This window comes from Elaeis guineensis, chromosome 9, assembly GCF_000442705.2.
Source record: "Elaeis guineensis isolate ETL-2024a chromosome 9, EG11, whole genome shotgun sequence".
NCBI classification, from domain to species: Eukaryota; Viridiplantae; Streptophyta; class Magnoliopsida; order Arecales; family Arecaceae; genus Elaeis; species Elaeis guineensis.
The window spans coordinates 33,215,230-33,230,985 of NC_026001.2; the positions used below are offsets into that span (position 1 = coordinate 33,215,230).

Genomic DNA, 15,756 nt, shown 5'->3' on the forward strand with positions numbered 1-15,756 from the left:
ACATTAATAACCATTAACCAAACATATTATGCATCCTAAAGCAAATAGAAGCACAATGAATCATAAGCAAAAGATATGCAAGTCAAGAATAAAATCTCAAAAACAAGATAAAGCCTAGTTTAGTTTCTCATTAATGATCAGTTAGTGGGCATAACTCCAACATAGCATAAGAAATACTGGAATATTTCACTTTGGCTAAAGAACTCAAAGTTTGTATTGCATTTACCGTCATACGGGCAGCCTCAAAAACTGGCAAGAGGATGAAAATAGGGTCAATAGGCGTGGCAATATACAAGCTGCCATCTGTTATACCAGAAAAACAAGGGAAAAAAACAAAGCAATCATTTCAGATAACTATTTATGTTTTAAAACATCTAAGAACCATATTTTTAACTCTACAATATTGCGTAAGTTGTTGGATTTGCAGATCACCTTGAATATGTAGTTCAGCAAAAAGATTAAATTATACATGGCCACAATCTTACATTAAATCATAATTACATTTTAGTAGGCTAAAAACTTATCTTCTAGTTTCAAAGCTTATAGTCAGTTTTGAAATTTGCATTTACTATGTCATTAAGTGCTCGAAACACATTAAAGAGAAATCGAATACATTAAAGAGAAATCGAAATGATCCTCTGTATCTTTTTCCCACACATCAAAGCATAGGGTCTCAATGAGCTTTGGTTTCAGTAGCCAATCTGGAACTTAGACCAGGCTCAGCTAGATGAAAGAACCTTGACTTAGTCACTTGGATCAGAATCACTCAGATCAAAGAAGAATCATCAGATAACTAATACATGTAATACTCCATTATTAAGGACTTGATTGTACTTTCTAACATGGTCTGCATATTAGCTACCAAACAACTGAAAAATGTTTTATGTTGTAAGTTTCTATGGAGCAGAATTAGACAAATGAAAAATGTACAAAGTTCTGACAGATCTTGAGTGATAGATTTCAACACTGAGTAAAACATTACTAGGATAATTTCAATATGTCAACCATATTTTTTTGCAAAAGCATGGCATAAAGATTGAAAATATATATGTGTGTGTGTCTGTAATAAAACAGCAAAAACTAGATTTTGGAGGCCAAAAGTAGCTGCATCAAGGGCAAAAAGATTGTGTTGGTCAATACCCTTTGTCGGTAGGATCCTTCTTATGGCACATATCCTATCCAGCCTTAAGCAATATACCTTAATACCTTGACAATTCCAGCCTTAAATTAGTCTAAGAATTTTCATTAGGATGAGCCCTCCGCCCATAATGTTGATGAGGACCATGAGATATTGCGTTTTAATGATTTAAAATTTTAAATAATTCTATTAGCTAGTGCTAGCCAAGGATTGGCATGTCATTGTGTAACATCTCATATTCTTGCAAATACTAAACAAAAGATCAAGGGACATTAACCTCTAGAAGTTTTTCAAATTCTAGTCCACTTTTGATTGCTTTGTTTGGCAACTACCAACCACTCTAAACATCATCTAGTATTATGAGTTAAATAGAAATATGTGATTCCATTGCTAATGATATGGTCCTAAGACACATAGGCTGCATTTGATTTGGAGTTTTGATGGAACTAAACCCAACATGCTTGTCATCTATTTTTAAGTTTTTCAAATATATAAATAGTGCATTAGTAATGGCAATGGTGTTATCAATTTGGCCATCCTGGCTGGAATTTATTTGACCATGAGTTCCATGTTTTCACCTACATAGACCTAAGCCATGTTGAATCCATGCCAGGAAGCGTATAGAGAAAGTGCCAAAACCAAGCTTAGAAAATTAAAGAGTTAAGTTTAAGCAAAGCTAATAAAGACTACAGGTCCAGTTGGAGCTAAGTGAATATTTGCCCCCATCAATTTGTTAATTCCTTATTACATGCATAGAGGGAGTTAAAGACAGACTGAGCTACAAACCTATTATGATCACTAATCAGTATGGAATATACCAATGTACAAGGTCAACATGGTCTGAATGCACAGAGAATGGGAAAAAGAAAATTTCAAGTGCTACAGTAAGCAAACTTGAGCATTTATCAAATCAGGTCAGATTCGGCCCAAGCCTATGTCCAATAACAAGAGATAAAGTAAGGCCCAAGCTGAGCTTAGCCCAGCATTAGGCTTGAAAATCACTGGCTGATTGTAGCCCTGTAGGGAAAAAATAGGGCCAGGTTTGACCCAATTAACATGACCAAGGCCGAACCCAAGCTATTCCAAGCCTGAACATAATTGTTTGAGTGCATGGCTCAATGAGGCTTGACCATAATATTTGAGTGCACATGAGCACAAATACACATATTCTAAAATGTATCGCATTTATTTGTAATCAGCTACTAAAATAAATATGACAGCAAAAATTAATATGATGGTTTTTCATATTGTTATAATTTAAGATGTGGTCAGCTACATAGGTATAGACTTTCACAATTTGTTGTTTTAAAGGATCAGGGGTATTCATTGTTAAAACAAGGTCTTGAGTTTCCAGCTCCCAGTGAACTAGAGTCAAGCTTGATTTGAGTCCAGCTACATTTTAAGGCCATCAAACTGTTTAAAACAGGCTAATATTTGGCTCAAGGTTTTAAGTCCCAACAGGAGGGGGGTGTCCTAGCTGTCCCTTCCTGTTCCTATGAGAAAACAGGACGAGAATGGTGTTGGTACTCCGAAAACCATCTAGATGGGGAGAGAAGAAGAAAGAGGAAAGAAAGGAAGGAAGCATGGATGAAGAAAAGAAAAAAGTGAAAAGAAAGAAGAAGAAGAAAAGAAAAGAAAGAAAGGAAGGGAGACAGAAAAAAAAGAAAAAAAGGAATGAAGGAAGAAAGCGAAAGAAGAAGAAAAATGAACAAAGAAATAAAGGAAGTGATATGAGATAGAAAAATAAAAATAAAGAAAGAAAGGTAGAAGAAAAAGAAAGAAAAGAAGGAATGAAGGAACAAAAAAGAAAGAAAGAAAGAAAGGAAAGAAGAAGTGGAGAGAAACAGAGGACGTCTATCGGGACACATGACTAGGACTATCTTCAGGATGGGGCGGGATAGTGGGGCATCCTGTTCTATAGAGAAACCGGACAACCTCATACCATAGAATTCAAAACCTTGATTTGGCTTGGCTCAAAACTACAATGGACAAAGTTTCATTGATTGAAATAAGCAAGCTTGATTGTGTACTTTAGGGCCTCACTGCCAAAGTGCATACTGGCTAGCTAGTTAAGCAGGTCAACTTTGGACAATATTTTGTGGCAGGTTAAGCATCAGAGAAGGTAGGTCAAGCCATTAGGCAAGATGGACGAACAAATATCGACCTCGTGGTTCTCATCTTTTCTTTGTTGATGCCCAGCCTTTCTTAGTTACAAATTACATGTTTCAGTCATTCTACATCATCTGTTTTATAAATTTGCATTAGTTATTCATCATATAATATAATTTTCTTGTCTCAATAATTTTATGCAAATAGATGGGCATATTCTTTTGGAATGATCAACTAACAAACAGCACAACTTGCACAAAAAATCGTAATTTTAGATAACTACAAAGGCATTTCCTTATAATCTGTCTATTTTTTATACACACTTAAAGAATTATCACTAATTGTAATATTTCATACAACATACCTAGGCTTCTGCCTAAACACTCGTCTTCTAGTTAAATGTAGCCCTGTGAACAACCATCATGCTGCAACTGGCTTCTAAAATACTGATAAGGTTGTAATTTCCCAAGCCACAAGCAACTAAAGAAATGCAGACACATCCCTCTAAACCAATTTGATCCACTTCAAGGTGAATCAAAGATAATGCCCACTTTCTTGGATCCATCTCATAATATGCTGTGGAGCAAATAAAAAACTAAACAAGAGACATTTTAGCCAACCTACCCAATTTTGGTTGGGCATCACTGTGGTTCCTTGAATTCATCATGTGTGGACTAAAAAAATAAATCTTTAATGTGATCTCAACATGAGCATCAACAAGTTCGGATTTATAAAGCAACATTATATGACACTAAAGTTAAAAATTCCTTAGTTTACTGGAAATAATGAAAAGCCTATGTTCATGCAGCCCATGAAACCATACCATATGCTAAGAAGCAGCACCAAGCTAACCAACAGGCACCTTTATCTTACTCGTCCTACCTTGACTGGCGGGGAAGTGATTTTCTCAATGGACTCAGCATTCACAGCCAAACAGAGATCTAAATAATATCATCCTCTGCATCAACTAGTTCATTTTCTTTTTTTACTGTGATAGCAAACATCAACTAGCTCAAAAGCATAAATCTTTATACAAAACTGATATTTAAAACCCCTCAGATTGCTAGAATTCAAGTGTAATGCAGTGAAAATATCACTAAGACAGTAAATACTTGATTAAATTTTGAAAACCAATGGCAAGAAATCATCATTTCACCATTACAAGTTGATGCAGCACTACATGCTACTAACCAGAAAATATAGTTAGATATGTACATATACCTTCACATACATAGTCCCCTAGGAACCAAGATCCACAAGACTGCTTAAACCAATGAAGTTCCTGCAATTTTCCAGCTGAGAAGACATAATTTGTTGGTTTTCCTGTTAAATAAATAAAAACTATTACATGACTGAAATGTTTTTAAACAAAAAGCTATTGAGGCACATCAAAGAATGACTTCACTGCAATAAATAAAAGCACATTCTTCTGAAACAAATGATTATCTGGTAAAAAAATGACACAACAAAACCAAGGAATGCCGTACCGGGCCAAACCGCCCGGTACGGGGCGTGCCGAACCGTCCCGGTGGGGAACCGAGACGGTTCCGGCATGGAAAACGGCACATGCCAGTGCCGTAGAAGAAAAGAGAGAAAAAGAGGAAAAGAGAGGAAGAAAAAGAGGAAAAAAGAGGGAGGGGGGGTCCGCCGGAGAGCCTCCAACAAGCCGTCATGGCCGTCGGGCGGCGTAAACGCCTCCCGCGGCTCCGCAGCGTGAAACAGGGGCGATCCGTCCCTGTTTCCCATATTTTTTTCACAAATATTTTTTTAAATGAAGTCGGCATGGGTTTGCTGGCTTCACTTAAGTGATGCCGGCAAACCTAATGCCGGCTTCATTTAAAAAAATATTTTTTTAAAAAAAAATACGAAAACAGGGGCGGATTGCCCCTGTTTCGCGCCGCAGAGCTGCAGGGGGTGTAAACGCCACCTGCGGGCCACGGCGGCCCACCGGAGGCCCTCCGACGGACCCCTCTCCCTCTTTTTCTTTCTTCCTCCCTCTCTCTATATTTCTTTCTCTTTCTCTCTTTTTCTTCTCCGGTTCGGCTCCGTTTTCCTTCGTCGGTTCGCCTCGGTTTGGCACGGGACGGAGGCGTGCCGAACCGTACCACTGGCCGGCCGATCCGGCCGCCGGTACCGATTCCGCAGACCTTGAACAAAACTGTCAATCTAGGAAAGTTAGGGTGTAGGCACAAGTATACATGTATCAAGTATCAAATATAATAAAAGCAAAATCGGTATGAAGTTTGCTGGCATTACCTTTATATCATATGCTAGCCATTTCTTTCTATTAGTGCTGGCCAAATGCTGCTGTGAAGTTTCTTAAATCCTTTTTTCCACTTCCATACATATTATGTTTGGTATTTCAATCATTTTTCTCAACCAATTGACATGACTAAGAGCATCTTTTCTTGCTGGAATCTCCTCTTTCCTAACATGTCCATCCATTTTACATCATTTTCCTTTTTAAGTGCTGCAACTGTTATGCCTCTGCTATGTAGTCAATCTTTGGTCTATCCTTCCTACTTTTACCAGATCCATCAAAAAATTTTCAATTTATGCCACAAAATGTTTATTTCTTTAAGCTTATTTGCTACCCAGCACTCATTATATAATACTGTGGACCTTAAAACCATTCATAAAGTTTTTTTATGTAAATTACCATGGCATATGCCCATCATATGGCAGCTCAAAATTTCACCACTTCATCCACCCAACTTTAATTTATCATATAACAACTTTAATTTATCATACAAGCGCCATGCCCTCCATGTGGCAAAAGAATTCGATAGTATCACTATCACAAGAATATGCCTTTCACATTTATCATTTTCCATTTATTTAAGCAAATTGACATTCTTGCTGCTACATGTTTGATAGTTCAATATTACTCGCCAGCAAACTTTGATTGGTGAACAGATGCAAAGAACAAAAGGAAGTGGAGGAGAAAAAATAGTAACATTTCCATATTTACATTTAACATCAAAAATAATGAGCTTAACCACTTAAATTATTGGAGAGAATGCAGAAAAATGAGTCACAAAATAAAAATCAATTGCGCTATGACTAAGTTGATGACTCCATGTCACAGAATAGATAAGTCAGTCTACTGTGGCACTGTCAAGTATCAACCAAGGTTTTATTTTATATTTTGATTCTTTCCTAGTTGTCCTCCAACTAATAGACTTGAAGTAAACTGGAGGCATCCTTGACATGTCAGGTCCCATGAACTCAGTTCCATAACTTAGAAACTATGCTGGATTACATACAAGAAGAAGCTATTTCAGTTAAAGTCTCTGAACATGGACAAATGTTCAAAACTTTTTCATGATGCAATGCAAAACAGATACTCTAAAGACATAAAACTCAGCAAACATGAATCAAAGATGCCAGGCCTCCAACAAGTGGACCCAACTTCAGACAACACCCACCACACACATGCTGCTTGAAAATAGGTGGAAATACCAAAATGTGCAGAGAAAGATCGAGTGATCAATCCCACTATTTAGTTCATCATGACCAAAGTCCTAACTATTGGAGCAAGCTTTGTGACTAGTCAATAACCTCACTACAGGCAACCTTAGACATTACAACAAGTCATCCATAGCATCTTACTAATAATAACCATCTATGTCATCTCAGGTTCTCCCATCCTTTTAGCACTCTTAGTAAATATCTGATCAACTGTCCGAACCAAAGCTTCCCAAATCTTTGTTGCACACGTCAAACTATCTCCACCAATTTCCTTTAGCCGCCTACCACTCTACATCATTCATTAGCAACCACTATGGTATATATACTCTGGTATGAATGCCATGTGCAAGTTCCAATGTTTGATCCTTCTATCTATAACCTATTCACTAAAGTAGCACTCCAATTGTAGCGATCATTAGTATGCTATTTCTAATGGGCTTATTTGCCTCTATGTTACAACACATCTAACAAGGTCAGTTGTACCACCCAAACTACCTAGTTCAAGGCATACCAAACCATATCAAGGACAAACTAAGATGTGATGCCTTCTCGACTTGGAATGGGGCCCAAACTAGGCGATTCCGGCCAATACCAAGCGATTCCACCCTGAACCATATGGAACCACCCAATTCCATTCAGCTTAGGGTGTTTTGGGCCCCAAAAGGGCCTTTAATGATTGAGCAGGAGGCAAAGAAAGCCTCCTATGCCTTCTCTGCCTCATTCTCTAATCTTTTTGCACCATAAAAGAATTGAGAGAAGCGGGATTTTGCAGATTTTAGCTTCCAACCCCAAAATAGGTAAAGGGCCCTCTCCCCCTCCCTCTTCTCTTTTTGTTTCTCTTTCATGCCGAAACAAAAAATGGAGAAAATGAGAAGAGATCATGCGAAAACATTTTTGGTGTGATTTCAAATATGTTGTAGATCTATGGATGATCCACATGATGCGGCCAAAATTATAATTGTTGTTAAGTCTATAAATTTTTAGATTACAAATAGTATTAAATAAAATAATGATCATTTTTTTTCTAAAAATGGTAGCATATTTGGCTGGCATGTATGTTACTTTCTATCTCAATTTGATAGCAATTTATTTAAATTTAATCATGATCATGCACATAAAGATCTAGACCCAAATTCAAATAAAATTGAAAATTTAGTCATTGGTGCATACCCATGGGCAAAGAATAACAAATGTAGCACTCCTGATCCTGTGCTACACTAATTCGAAGAAAAATTATTTTTTAGATTTTTATAATTGAATATTATTTTATAATTAAAAATAATTTAAAATAATTAATAATACAAAAAAATTATATAAAATTAGTATTATGTGTGGATAATTTAGAAGTATTTTCTGAAATAATAATTTGATTTTTTTGCATTACAACAAAAATTCATAATTTATGAATAATTAGTTAAATAACGATCAATTGACATAAAAATATATGTAGCATCTATGCATAGCATCCCTTGCAGGTTATATGTTAATCTGAATTAAAATTAATGTTCCAGATATTTTTTGTAATTACATACCAACATATCATACAGAACTTAATTAAAATATATAATTAGTTATAAAAATTGTTAAAGATTGGTATCATAAAAGTGTTTTTGGACTAATTCGATGATTTTCTTATTACAATATAATTTCACTAATTTTCAAATAATTAAGTAATTATATGTTGATGTAAAAATGTATGGCATATGTTTGTTAAACTTGTAAACATGGTTTGCTGTACCATCCCATATCGGACAGTACAGAGCGTACTATACCGTACGTATACATTATATCACCTTATACCGACACTATCATACAGTACCAAACAACATACCAATACTATAACAGGATTTTCTTGATATGGGGTCCGGTACCGAGATGACAAATCTTGCTTATAGAAATGGATTCTAGAAGGAAGGAACTGAAGTTGAGATAGATTGGGATCATGGAGTCATGCTTTTAAGCCAGCACCACTAGAGGTACAAGTGGTGCAACATCGAGTTCAAAGGAAGACAGGTGACTAGATTGAAGCAACATCTAACCGATGGTTATCCCAATATGTCTGTTTGTCGAAAATAGTTGCAAGAGTTCCATTAACTGATGAAGAAGATTTTATCGATTTCAAAGTGACCAAGCAAAGAGTGTTGAGAAAAGGGCAAAGGTCGAGCACCAAGTAGGAATCCACCTCTATACCATTTGAGGGATCCAGACTATAAGACATCAATTTCGGATGACATAAAAAAGATGTAGATTAAGGCTACCATCCAAGAGAGCCTAAATGACCAATGGTGGAGGAGCTTGCAAGGCATGAGGCTCGATTTGGGCTCTCACGATACGTGTCAGGCTCTAATATCAGATCCACCAACGCAAATCCAACCCCACAAGGGGACCTCGTCAATTAGAGATTGTCAATAGAAGCAACGGCCTAATAGCCTCTATTGTTGGGCCTTTGGTAGTAAGAAGAGAAAAAAGTCAAGAGATCAGCAAGGGTTTCACCATGCAGATCCACATGCATTTCCTAGTAGGGCCATATTTTTTTTTTTCATATTGGCTGTTACAATGGTCATAAACTATGTTGTTTGCTCAAAACTATCTGTATTGATATTATTTTGGAAATAAAATGATGATTTGTGTATGATTATTATTGGCTATCATGGTGGTGGGAAATAGCCATCAGTATCTAACTTCCAGTAAATAACATTATTATTTACCAAAATATCTGTTGGCCAAAAAACTATTTTCCAACTAGTATGAATATTTGAATTAGAAATATTTTATTCATGCACACAGTGAAAAAAAAAAATGCCAAACAACAGTCACTTTTCTTATTATACATTGATCAATATAACGAAATAAGAACTAGAGAATGGCATTCTTTAGATTCATGTTAATAATTAGTATAATGTAACCAACATTGCTGACCCCCTTAAAAATCATTACAAATTTACAACAGCCATTATGACATTACAGCATTGCCATAATAGTTTTAATCAAAGTTCGCTATACCGGTATCGGACGGCGTGCCGGTCTCGGACCGGTACGGTACGGTATCGATACCATACCATACCGACATACGGTACGCCTAGGCGTACCGGTCCGGTACTGGTACACAATATTTTTTTTGATTTTTAATTTTTTTTTTGGATTTTTGAAGTTAATAATTGATAAATACAACTTCAATATGGCATTATATTGCATATTATTGACATATTTGGATTCAATTTGGAGTTAGGTTACGGTACAAAGACTCTTGATCCAAAATTTCAAACATATATTTATTTACATTATATTTCAACTATGTCATCTTAAAACTAAAGAAAAAATATATAAAATACGCATTAAAATGTATCTAAATATTTAAGTACAAAGCGCAATAACTGATATACGAACCTTAAGATGTACTCTACATTTAATTTCTTGTCGAGTGTCTATGACGCTCGTAGATGTCTGGATCATCAACATAGTCTGAAGGGATATCAATCCAACCCTCTAGCCAAGCTGCACCGTACTCTCGAATATTTATCATCTCATAAGGCATCCTCTCTGGATTGTAAGACATCTCAGACCTCTCGCTAAAATTCTGACTCTGAGAAGTATCCTCGAGATGATGGTACGGTTATGGAGGAGCCCATCCAAATATGTCAGTAGCAAAATCTGATCCGTAAGATGCTCCAGACTGCATAGGATAGTAACCACTAGAAGATGATGCCTCGGATGCACCATATGCATATGGATCATAAGGTGGCTATGGATAATAAGATCCATAATGCGAGGATGATCCAGATACATCCATGGACCCTACTCCACGTGCAAGATCGTCCGCAGTATATATATATAATTAAAATATATGCAAGTATAACAAAACACGATAGTTTTATGATAATTAAAATAATTATATATAATTTTAAAATAATTTTAATAATTATTTTAAAACTTATAAATTCAAAATAAATATGTTATATGCTTCAAATAATATTTTTAAATTAACTAAAATATAACACTATTTTTATATATTTTTTATTTTATAATTAAATATTTTAATTTAAATAATTAAAAAATAATTTTTTAATTTCAAATATTTGAAAAAAATTTGAAATTAGATTTAAGTAGCTTGAATCATTCTAAACATGATTCCCAAACTCTAATTTTTTTCCTAAAATTAATTTTTTTAATTTTTAAATAAATAAATATTTAAAAATATTTAAAAAATATATAATTAACGAAAATTAACAATTTTGGTGTCATTATGTAGATCTTTCAAAGATCTATCACATATAATTAAATCATACCAAAATCATAAGATTTTGACATGATTTTCTCTTATTTTTATTTTACCTCATTTTTATCCTATTTCTAACAACAAAAATAAAAAAAAATATTTACTAACAAAATAACAGATTATCTTACCTCCGGCCAAAAATCAGCCTCTTCTCAAATCACTCCTCCAATTTCACGAAATTTTGCCTTCTTTTCTAATTTTTTGGAGGTCTCAACGATTAAGTTGCCCACGGCCATGGGTGTTCTCTGAGAACTCTCAAAGAACACCGAAGGCCTGGTGCTTATTAAAATACCAGGCCCTCCCTCCATGTGAAGTGGGCCACGCCCATTTCTCTCCCCCCTCCCTCCCCCCAACCACTGAAAAGGCCCCCACCTTCCCCCCTCTCCCCTCCCTTGGGCGGTACGGTTCGGTTCACCCCGAACCGGTCCAGAACCGAGCCGTACCACCCGATTCCGGGCGGTATGGGCCCAAACCGCACCGAACCGGGCGGTTCGGTGCGGTTCGGGGTCTTTTTCCGAAAAACAGGCCCGAACCGCACCGAACCGGGCTGGTAAGGGATCGATCCGGCTCGGTACGCCCCGTACCGGGCGGTTCGGCCCGGTACGGCGAACCATGGTTTTAATACAAGTATATCTATCATTTCATGTTCCTTCCACAGAACCAAACAGATGCAAAACTGGATTCTCCAAAGAGCAGCAGTTTCCAAGTTTCTTGTGTTGTTTTCTCGCAATAAACAGACTCTAACCTAAAAACAAATTTAACTCATAAGCCTATAGACAAACCCATCTTTTTTCCATGGTGTCTTCTGGAATGTTATCTCAAGCACCTAACCCAATATATCTAGTATCTTTATACTTCAGATGAATTTGAGGCAGGGTCCTACTACATTAACTTGTTAGCATTTCTGCCATAAAATATATTTTAGAATGTTCTGCACAGCCATCTATGATTATACCATATATCTTAGTTCGTGAAACCGATACCAAAGGGCGTACCGATTGGTGATCAGTTCAGCGTAGACATGATACAAGTCCGTACCATGCCATTCCAAAGTGTACTGAAACAAAAGAGAGCCAGAAAGGGAGGAAGGGGCAGAGAGAGAAGGAGGAGGGGGGAGGGGAGAGAGAGAGAGAGAGAGGGCTTAAAAACCCTCATCATCATCAAGGGGCAAAGGGGACGAGAAGGAGGGAAAGGGAAAGTAAGGAAGGGAGGGAGAAAGAAGGAGAGGGAGCGATGGAAACCCTAACTCTAACCCAAGTGAAAGAGAAAGAGAGGGAGGGAGAGGGAGATGGAGACTCAACAAAAATCGATGAACAAGAATGGCAGGGGTTGCGGGGCACTCTCGGAAATCATCAAAGGTGGCGGTGTTCATGAGCATGGGCGGGGGAGGGCAGGGGAGCACTCTCACTCTCTCAAACGGTCTCCCAAATGGGCAAACCAGGGTGGGTGCTTGTTTTAATAGGCGAACCACAAACGCAAGGGAGTGGGCCGAGGGGTGGTTCTAGTTTACTAGGTGACCAGCGAACATGAGTGGTCGGACCGGCCCCATCTCAATTCGAGAGGCTACATCATGCCGGTCCCTAACTAGCCTGATTTGGTCTGCCCAAACTGGCTGGATCAGCACAGTTAGGCAAAGCATGCAACGTACTATCCAAATATACTACTTCTATATAGTTTAATATGCTTATACATTGGTAGTCACAACATCTATATATAGAATGTGCTCAGACAAGTTACTTGCAAGTTGAAACAACTTTCGACCAGCACAATCAGTACATTTTTTGCTTGTCATTTCTTCTTAGTTTTCCTCCAGTGAAATTAAGGCCAATTTATGAAAAAATTCAAAATTAGCATCACACAAGCATTCGCAAATACCAATAGATCACTACAAGGCGAAGCAACTACATAGGGTATTGTAATTAACACTATCAGACATCATCACATCAAATTTATCATTATTTAGCCTCCATGGTTTCAACTATGCTAAACAAAGCCACAAATAATCAGTAGACCTGATTTTGGATGGCGTAAAGATAGGATACATCCTTCTGCATTTACATTTGTAGTTGTATCCTTCTCTGCATTCAAGATACAAGGCACCACAAGTAAGTGAAATGAAAAATCACTGAATTTAACTCATGGACATTTACATTACAAAATCCTATCATGATTAGAAGATGCTTTGTGGACTGCATAATTATGAAACAAACAATAATAATCAAACTAGACAAAACTGTAATAAATAAAGTGCTATCATTGTTAAGTACATATCAAAGTTGAGGTGAAATGGCAATACAAAGTACATTTTGATAAAATGACCATATAATGCTAAACTTAAAATGTGGTGAAACTGTCACGTTCACATACCTCTAACTTAGTTTAGAAGTGTCATATTGCATCTTATCGTGTCAAGCTTTTGCACTCATTGGTGTAGATATAAACAGAATTTCATCAAATATGCACGTGTAGTATGCAAGATGATCCACTGATCCTTCCTTTATCTGATTTACAATTTTTTTAATGCCTTTATTATCACAATTAGCTTTTCTCAATGTAATTGCATGTCTGAACCATCTAAAACAACCATGGTCTTCCAATTGTTGAAAAAACATGGACCAGGGTCACTTCATCAAACTTGTCCACATGGAGGACATTAGACATACTTGATACCCTGGAGAATCGATATCAGTAGGCTCTCTATGAAGGAGCACCATAATGAAATGCATCATTTAGACAAGCATCAAGTGTCAATTTCTGCATCTCATGTTCCATCAGAATCATTCGTTAAGCACCAAGATCATCCAAATAATAAACTCTAACATTTTATGAAACTTAAAGACTGTTATAGTAAGAAAAATAGGATAACTAACAACTAATGAAGTGGATGTTGGTCAAGCCTTAATTATCCCAGTCTGAAGGAGGATGCTAAATGTGTGTGCTTCTTGAACAGAGTCAATCTGTTATCCTGTTGTCCTATGTGAAGGCATTGTATACCATGTGATTTGATTTTTCTTGCCACAAAATCATGGCAGGACAGGTCTATGCGTCATACATGATTCATGAATATATTTTAGCCCATGTCACATACTAACAAATAACAGAGACATGCTACACTACAAGTCAATAATGGTCAGCATATGATTAGACTGCAGAAGTAGAATATAACCAACCAAAATTAATATATCATCATTTGGCATGCTTAAATTTCTGTCTCCCTCCGCAATTTAGCCACTTTTAAGCATCAAGCCTTTGTTTACTTATTTAAGCTATGATAATTTTCCTTCGTCTTAGTTATGTAGATTACATTTCTTCACATTTAGTTATGTGGATTAGGTTTCTTCATATACTGTACTCCATGGCCTAGTTTGCTTGCAGCATATATTAGCACAAACTAAAGAACTGCTAATATATCAAAGCCAACCCAAACCAATAAAGAATAAAATTCAAGAACTGCTGGCAAAATTCTAAACAACGAAACTAGCTTCAGAGGAGAGCAAATGGTGCCGAAAGAGAAAGAGAGAGAGGGGGAAAGAGATTAACAACGAGACTCAACTATTCAAGTGATACCACGCATAGGAACTTACGAGGACTGATAAGGAGACGCGGTTCCTCCAATCCATCACACCACGCCATGCTCAATGGCTCCATGCTGCTGGCACATCACACAGAGAGAGGATAGGGGTTTATGCTGCCGCTGGCAAGAAGAGGGGGGGGGAGAGAGAGAGAGAGAGGAGGAGGAGGATATACCTCGTGAGACGCTGCCGGTGCCCCCGGCCGCCTTCCGCCGTCCGTCCTCTGTAAATGCCTTCTACGGCAGCTTGCGAATAAGAGAGGAGAGGAATCGAATCGAGTTGAAAGGCAGGAAGGAAACTAACCCTAATCCCAAATTCCCATGACGCGGGAAACGGAAAGGCGCGCCAGAGATTTCCCGGGCCGTCGCTTGGCCGAGTACGCGAGAAATTCTTTGTGCGCCGCAGGCGGTGCAGAAAATCCCACGTGGAGTGCGAGTGGTCATAGTTAATATTTTTTAATATATATTTAAAAATTTTATAAAAAAATATTTAAAAATTTTATATGATAAAAATATTTTTATTTTTTAAAAAAATTATGATATCTTATAATATAATATAATCTAAGATGTCATAATATAGTCTAAAATATTATAATATGAGAGGGATATTTTTATTTAACTATTTTTCAACGTGTATTTAATGTCTGCATATCGATTTTTTTGTTTGAAAATTTTGAATAACGAAAATACTTCTATTCTTTAGAAAAAAATTATGACATCCTGTGAATATCATAGACGTAAAATATCATAATATGGACATAAAATGTCATAATTTTTTCAAAAGATGGATATTTTCATCACAAAAAATTTTTAAACGAAAAAATCGATCTGCAAGCATTAAATGCACGTTGAAAAGTGGTGACTATGTGAACCAATCGAATGAAGTAATGCACTCCACATCAGATTTTCTATACCACTGCGGTGCACAAAAAATTTCACCTCAGCACATAAAAATATTTTACCTGGCTTTAAAAGGATTCTTTTACTTCATCCTACCAAATAATATCAACCCCTTGTCTTAGTTTCCAAGGATTTTTCTTACCCCTTCTTTAGATAAAATAATTATTTGAGATGGTGACTGTTCTTTGAAAAAGGATTCACCATCCTTCTAATTATTTTATATATATAACAGTTTATTTGTTCATTCGGATTCGATTTGCTTCTCTCTATCGAGCAACTCAATTAATTTTT

At 36.6% G+C, this 15,756-nt stretch overlaps 1 protein-coding gene across 1 annotated transcript in view; it reads right to left on the reverse strand.

Annotated features, from left to right (window-relative positions):
- LOC105051229 (uncharacterized) overlaps window positions 1-14,979 on the reverse strand; it is a 56,466-nt gene extending 41,487 nt beyond the window's left edge. Inside the window, exons 1-5 of the mRNA XM_073243751.1 lie at window positions 14,742-14,979; window positions 14,579-14,646; window positions 13,007-13,072; window positions 4,469-4,570; window positions 227-303 (exon numbers count right to left, since the gene is read on the reverse strand). Coding sequence (XP_073099852.1) covers window positions 227-303; window positions 4,469-4,570; window positions 13,007-13,072; window positions 14,579-14,642 — 309 coding nt within the window. The 5' untranslated portion in view covers window positions 14,643-14,646; window positions 14,742-14,979. The remainder of the gene's footprint in view (window positions 1-226; window positions 304-4,468; window positions 4,571-13,006; window positions 13,073-14,578; window positions 14,647-14,741) is intronic.
- Window positions 14,980-15,756: the final 777 nt, after the last annotated feature.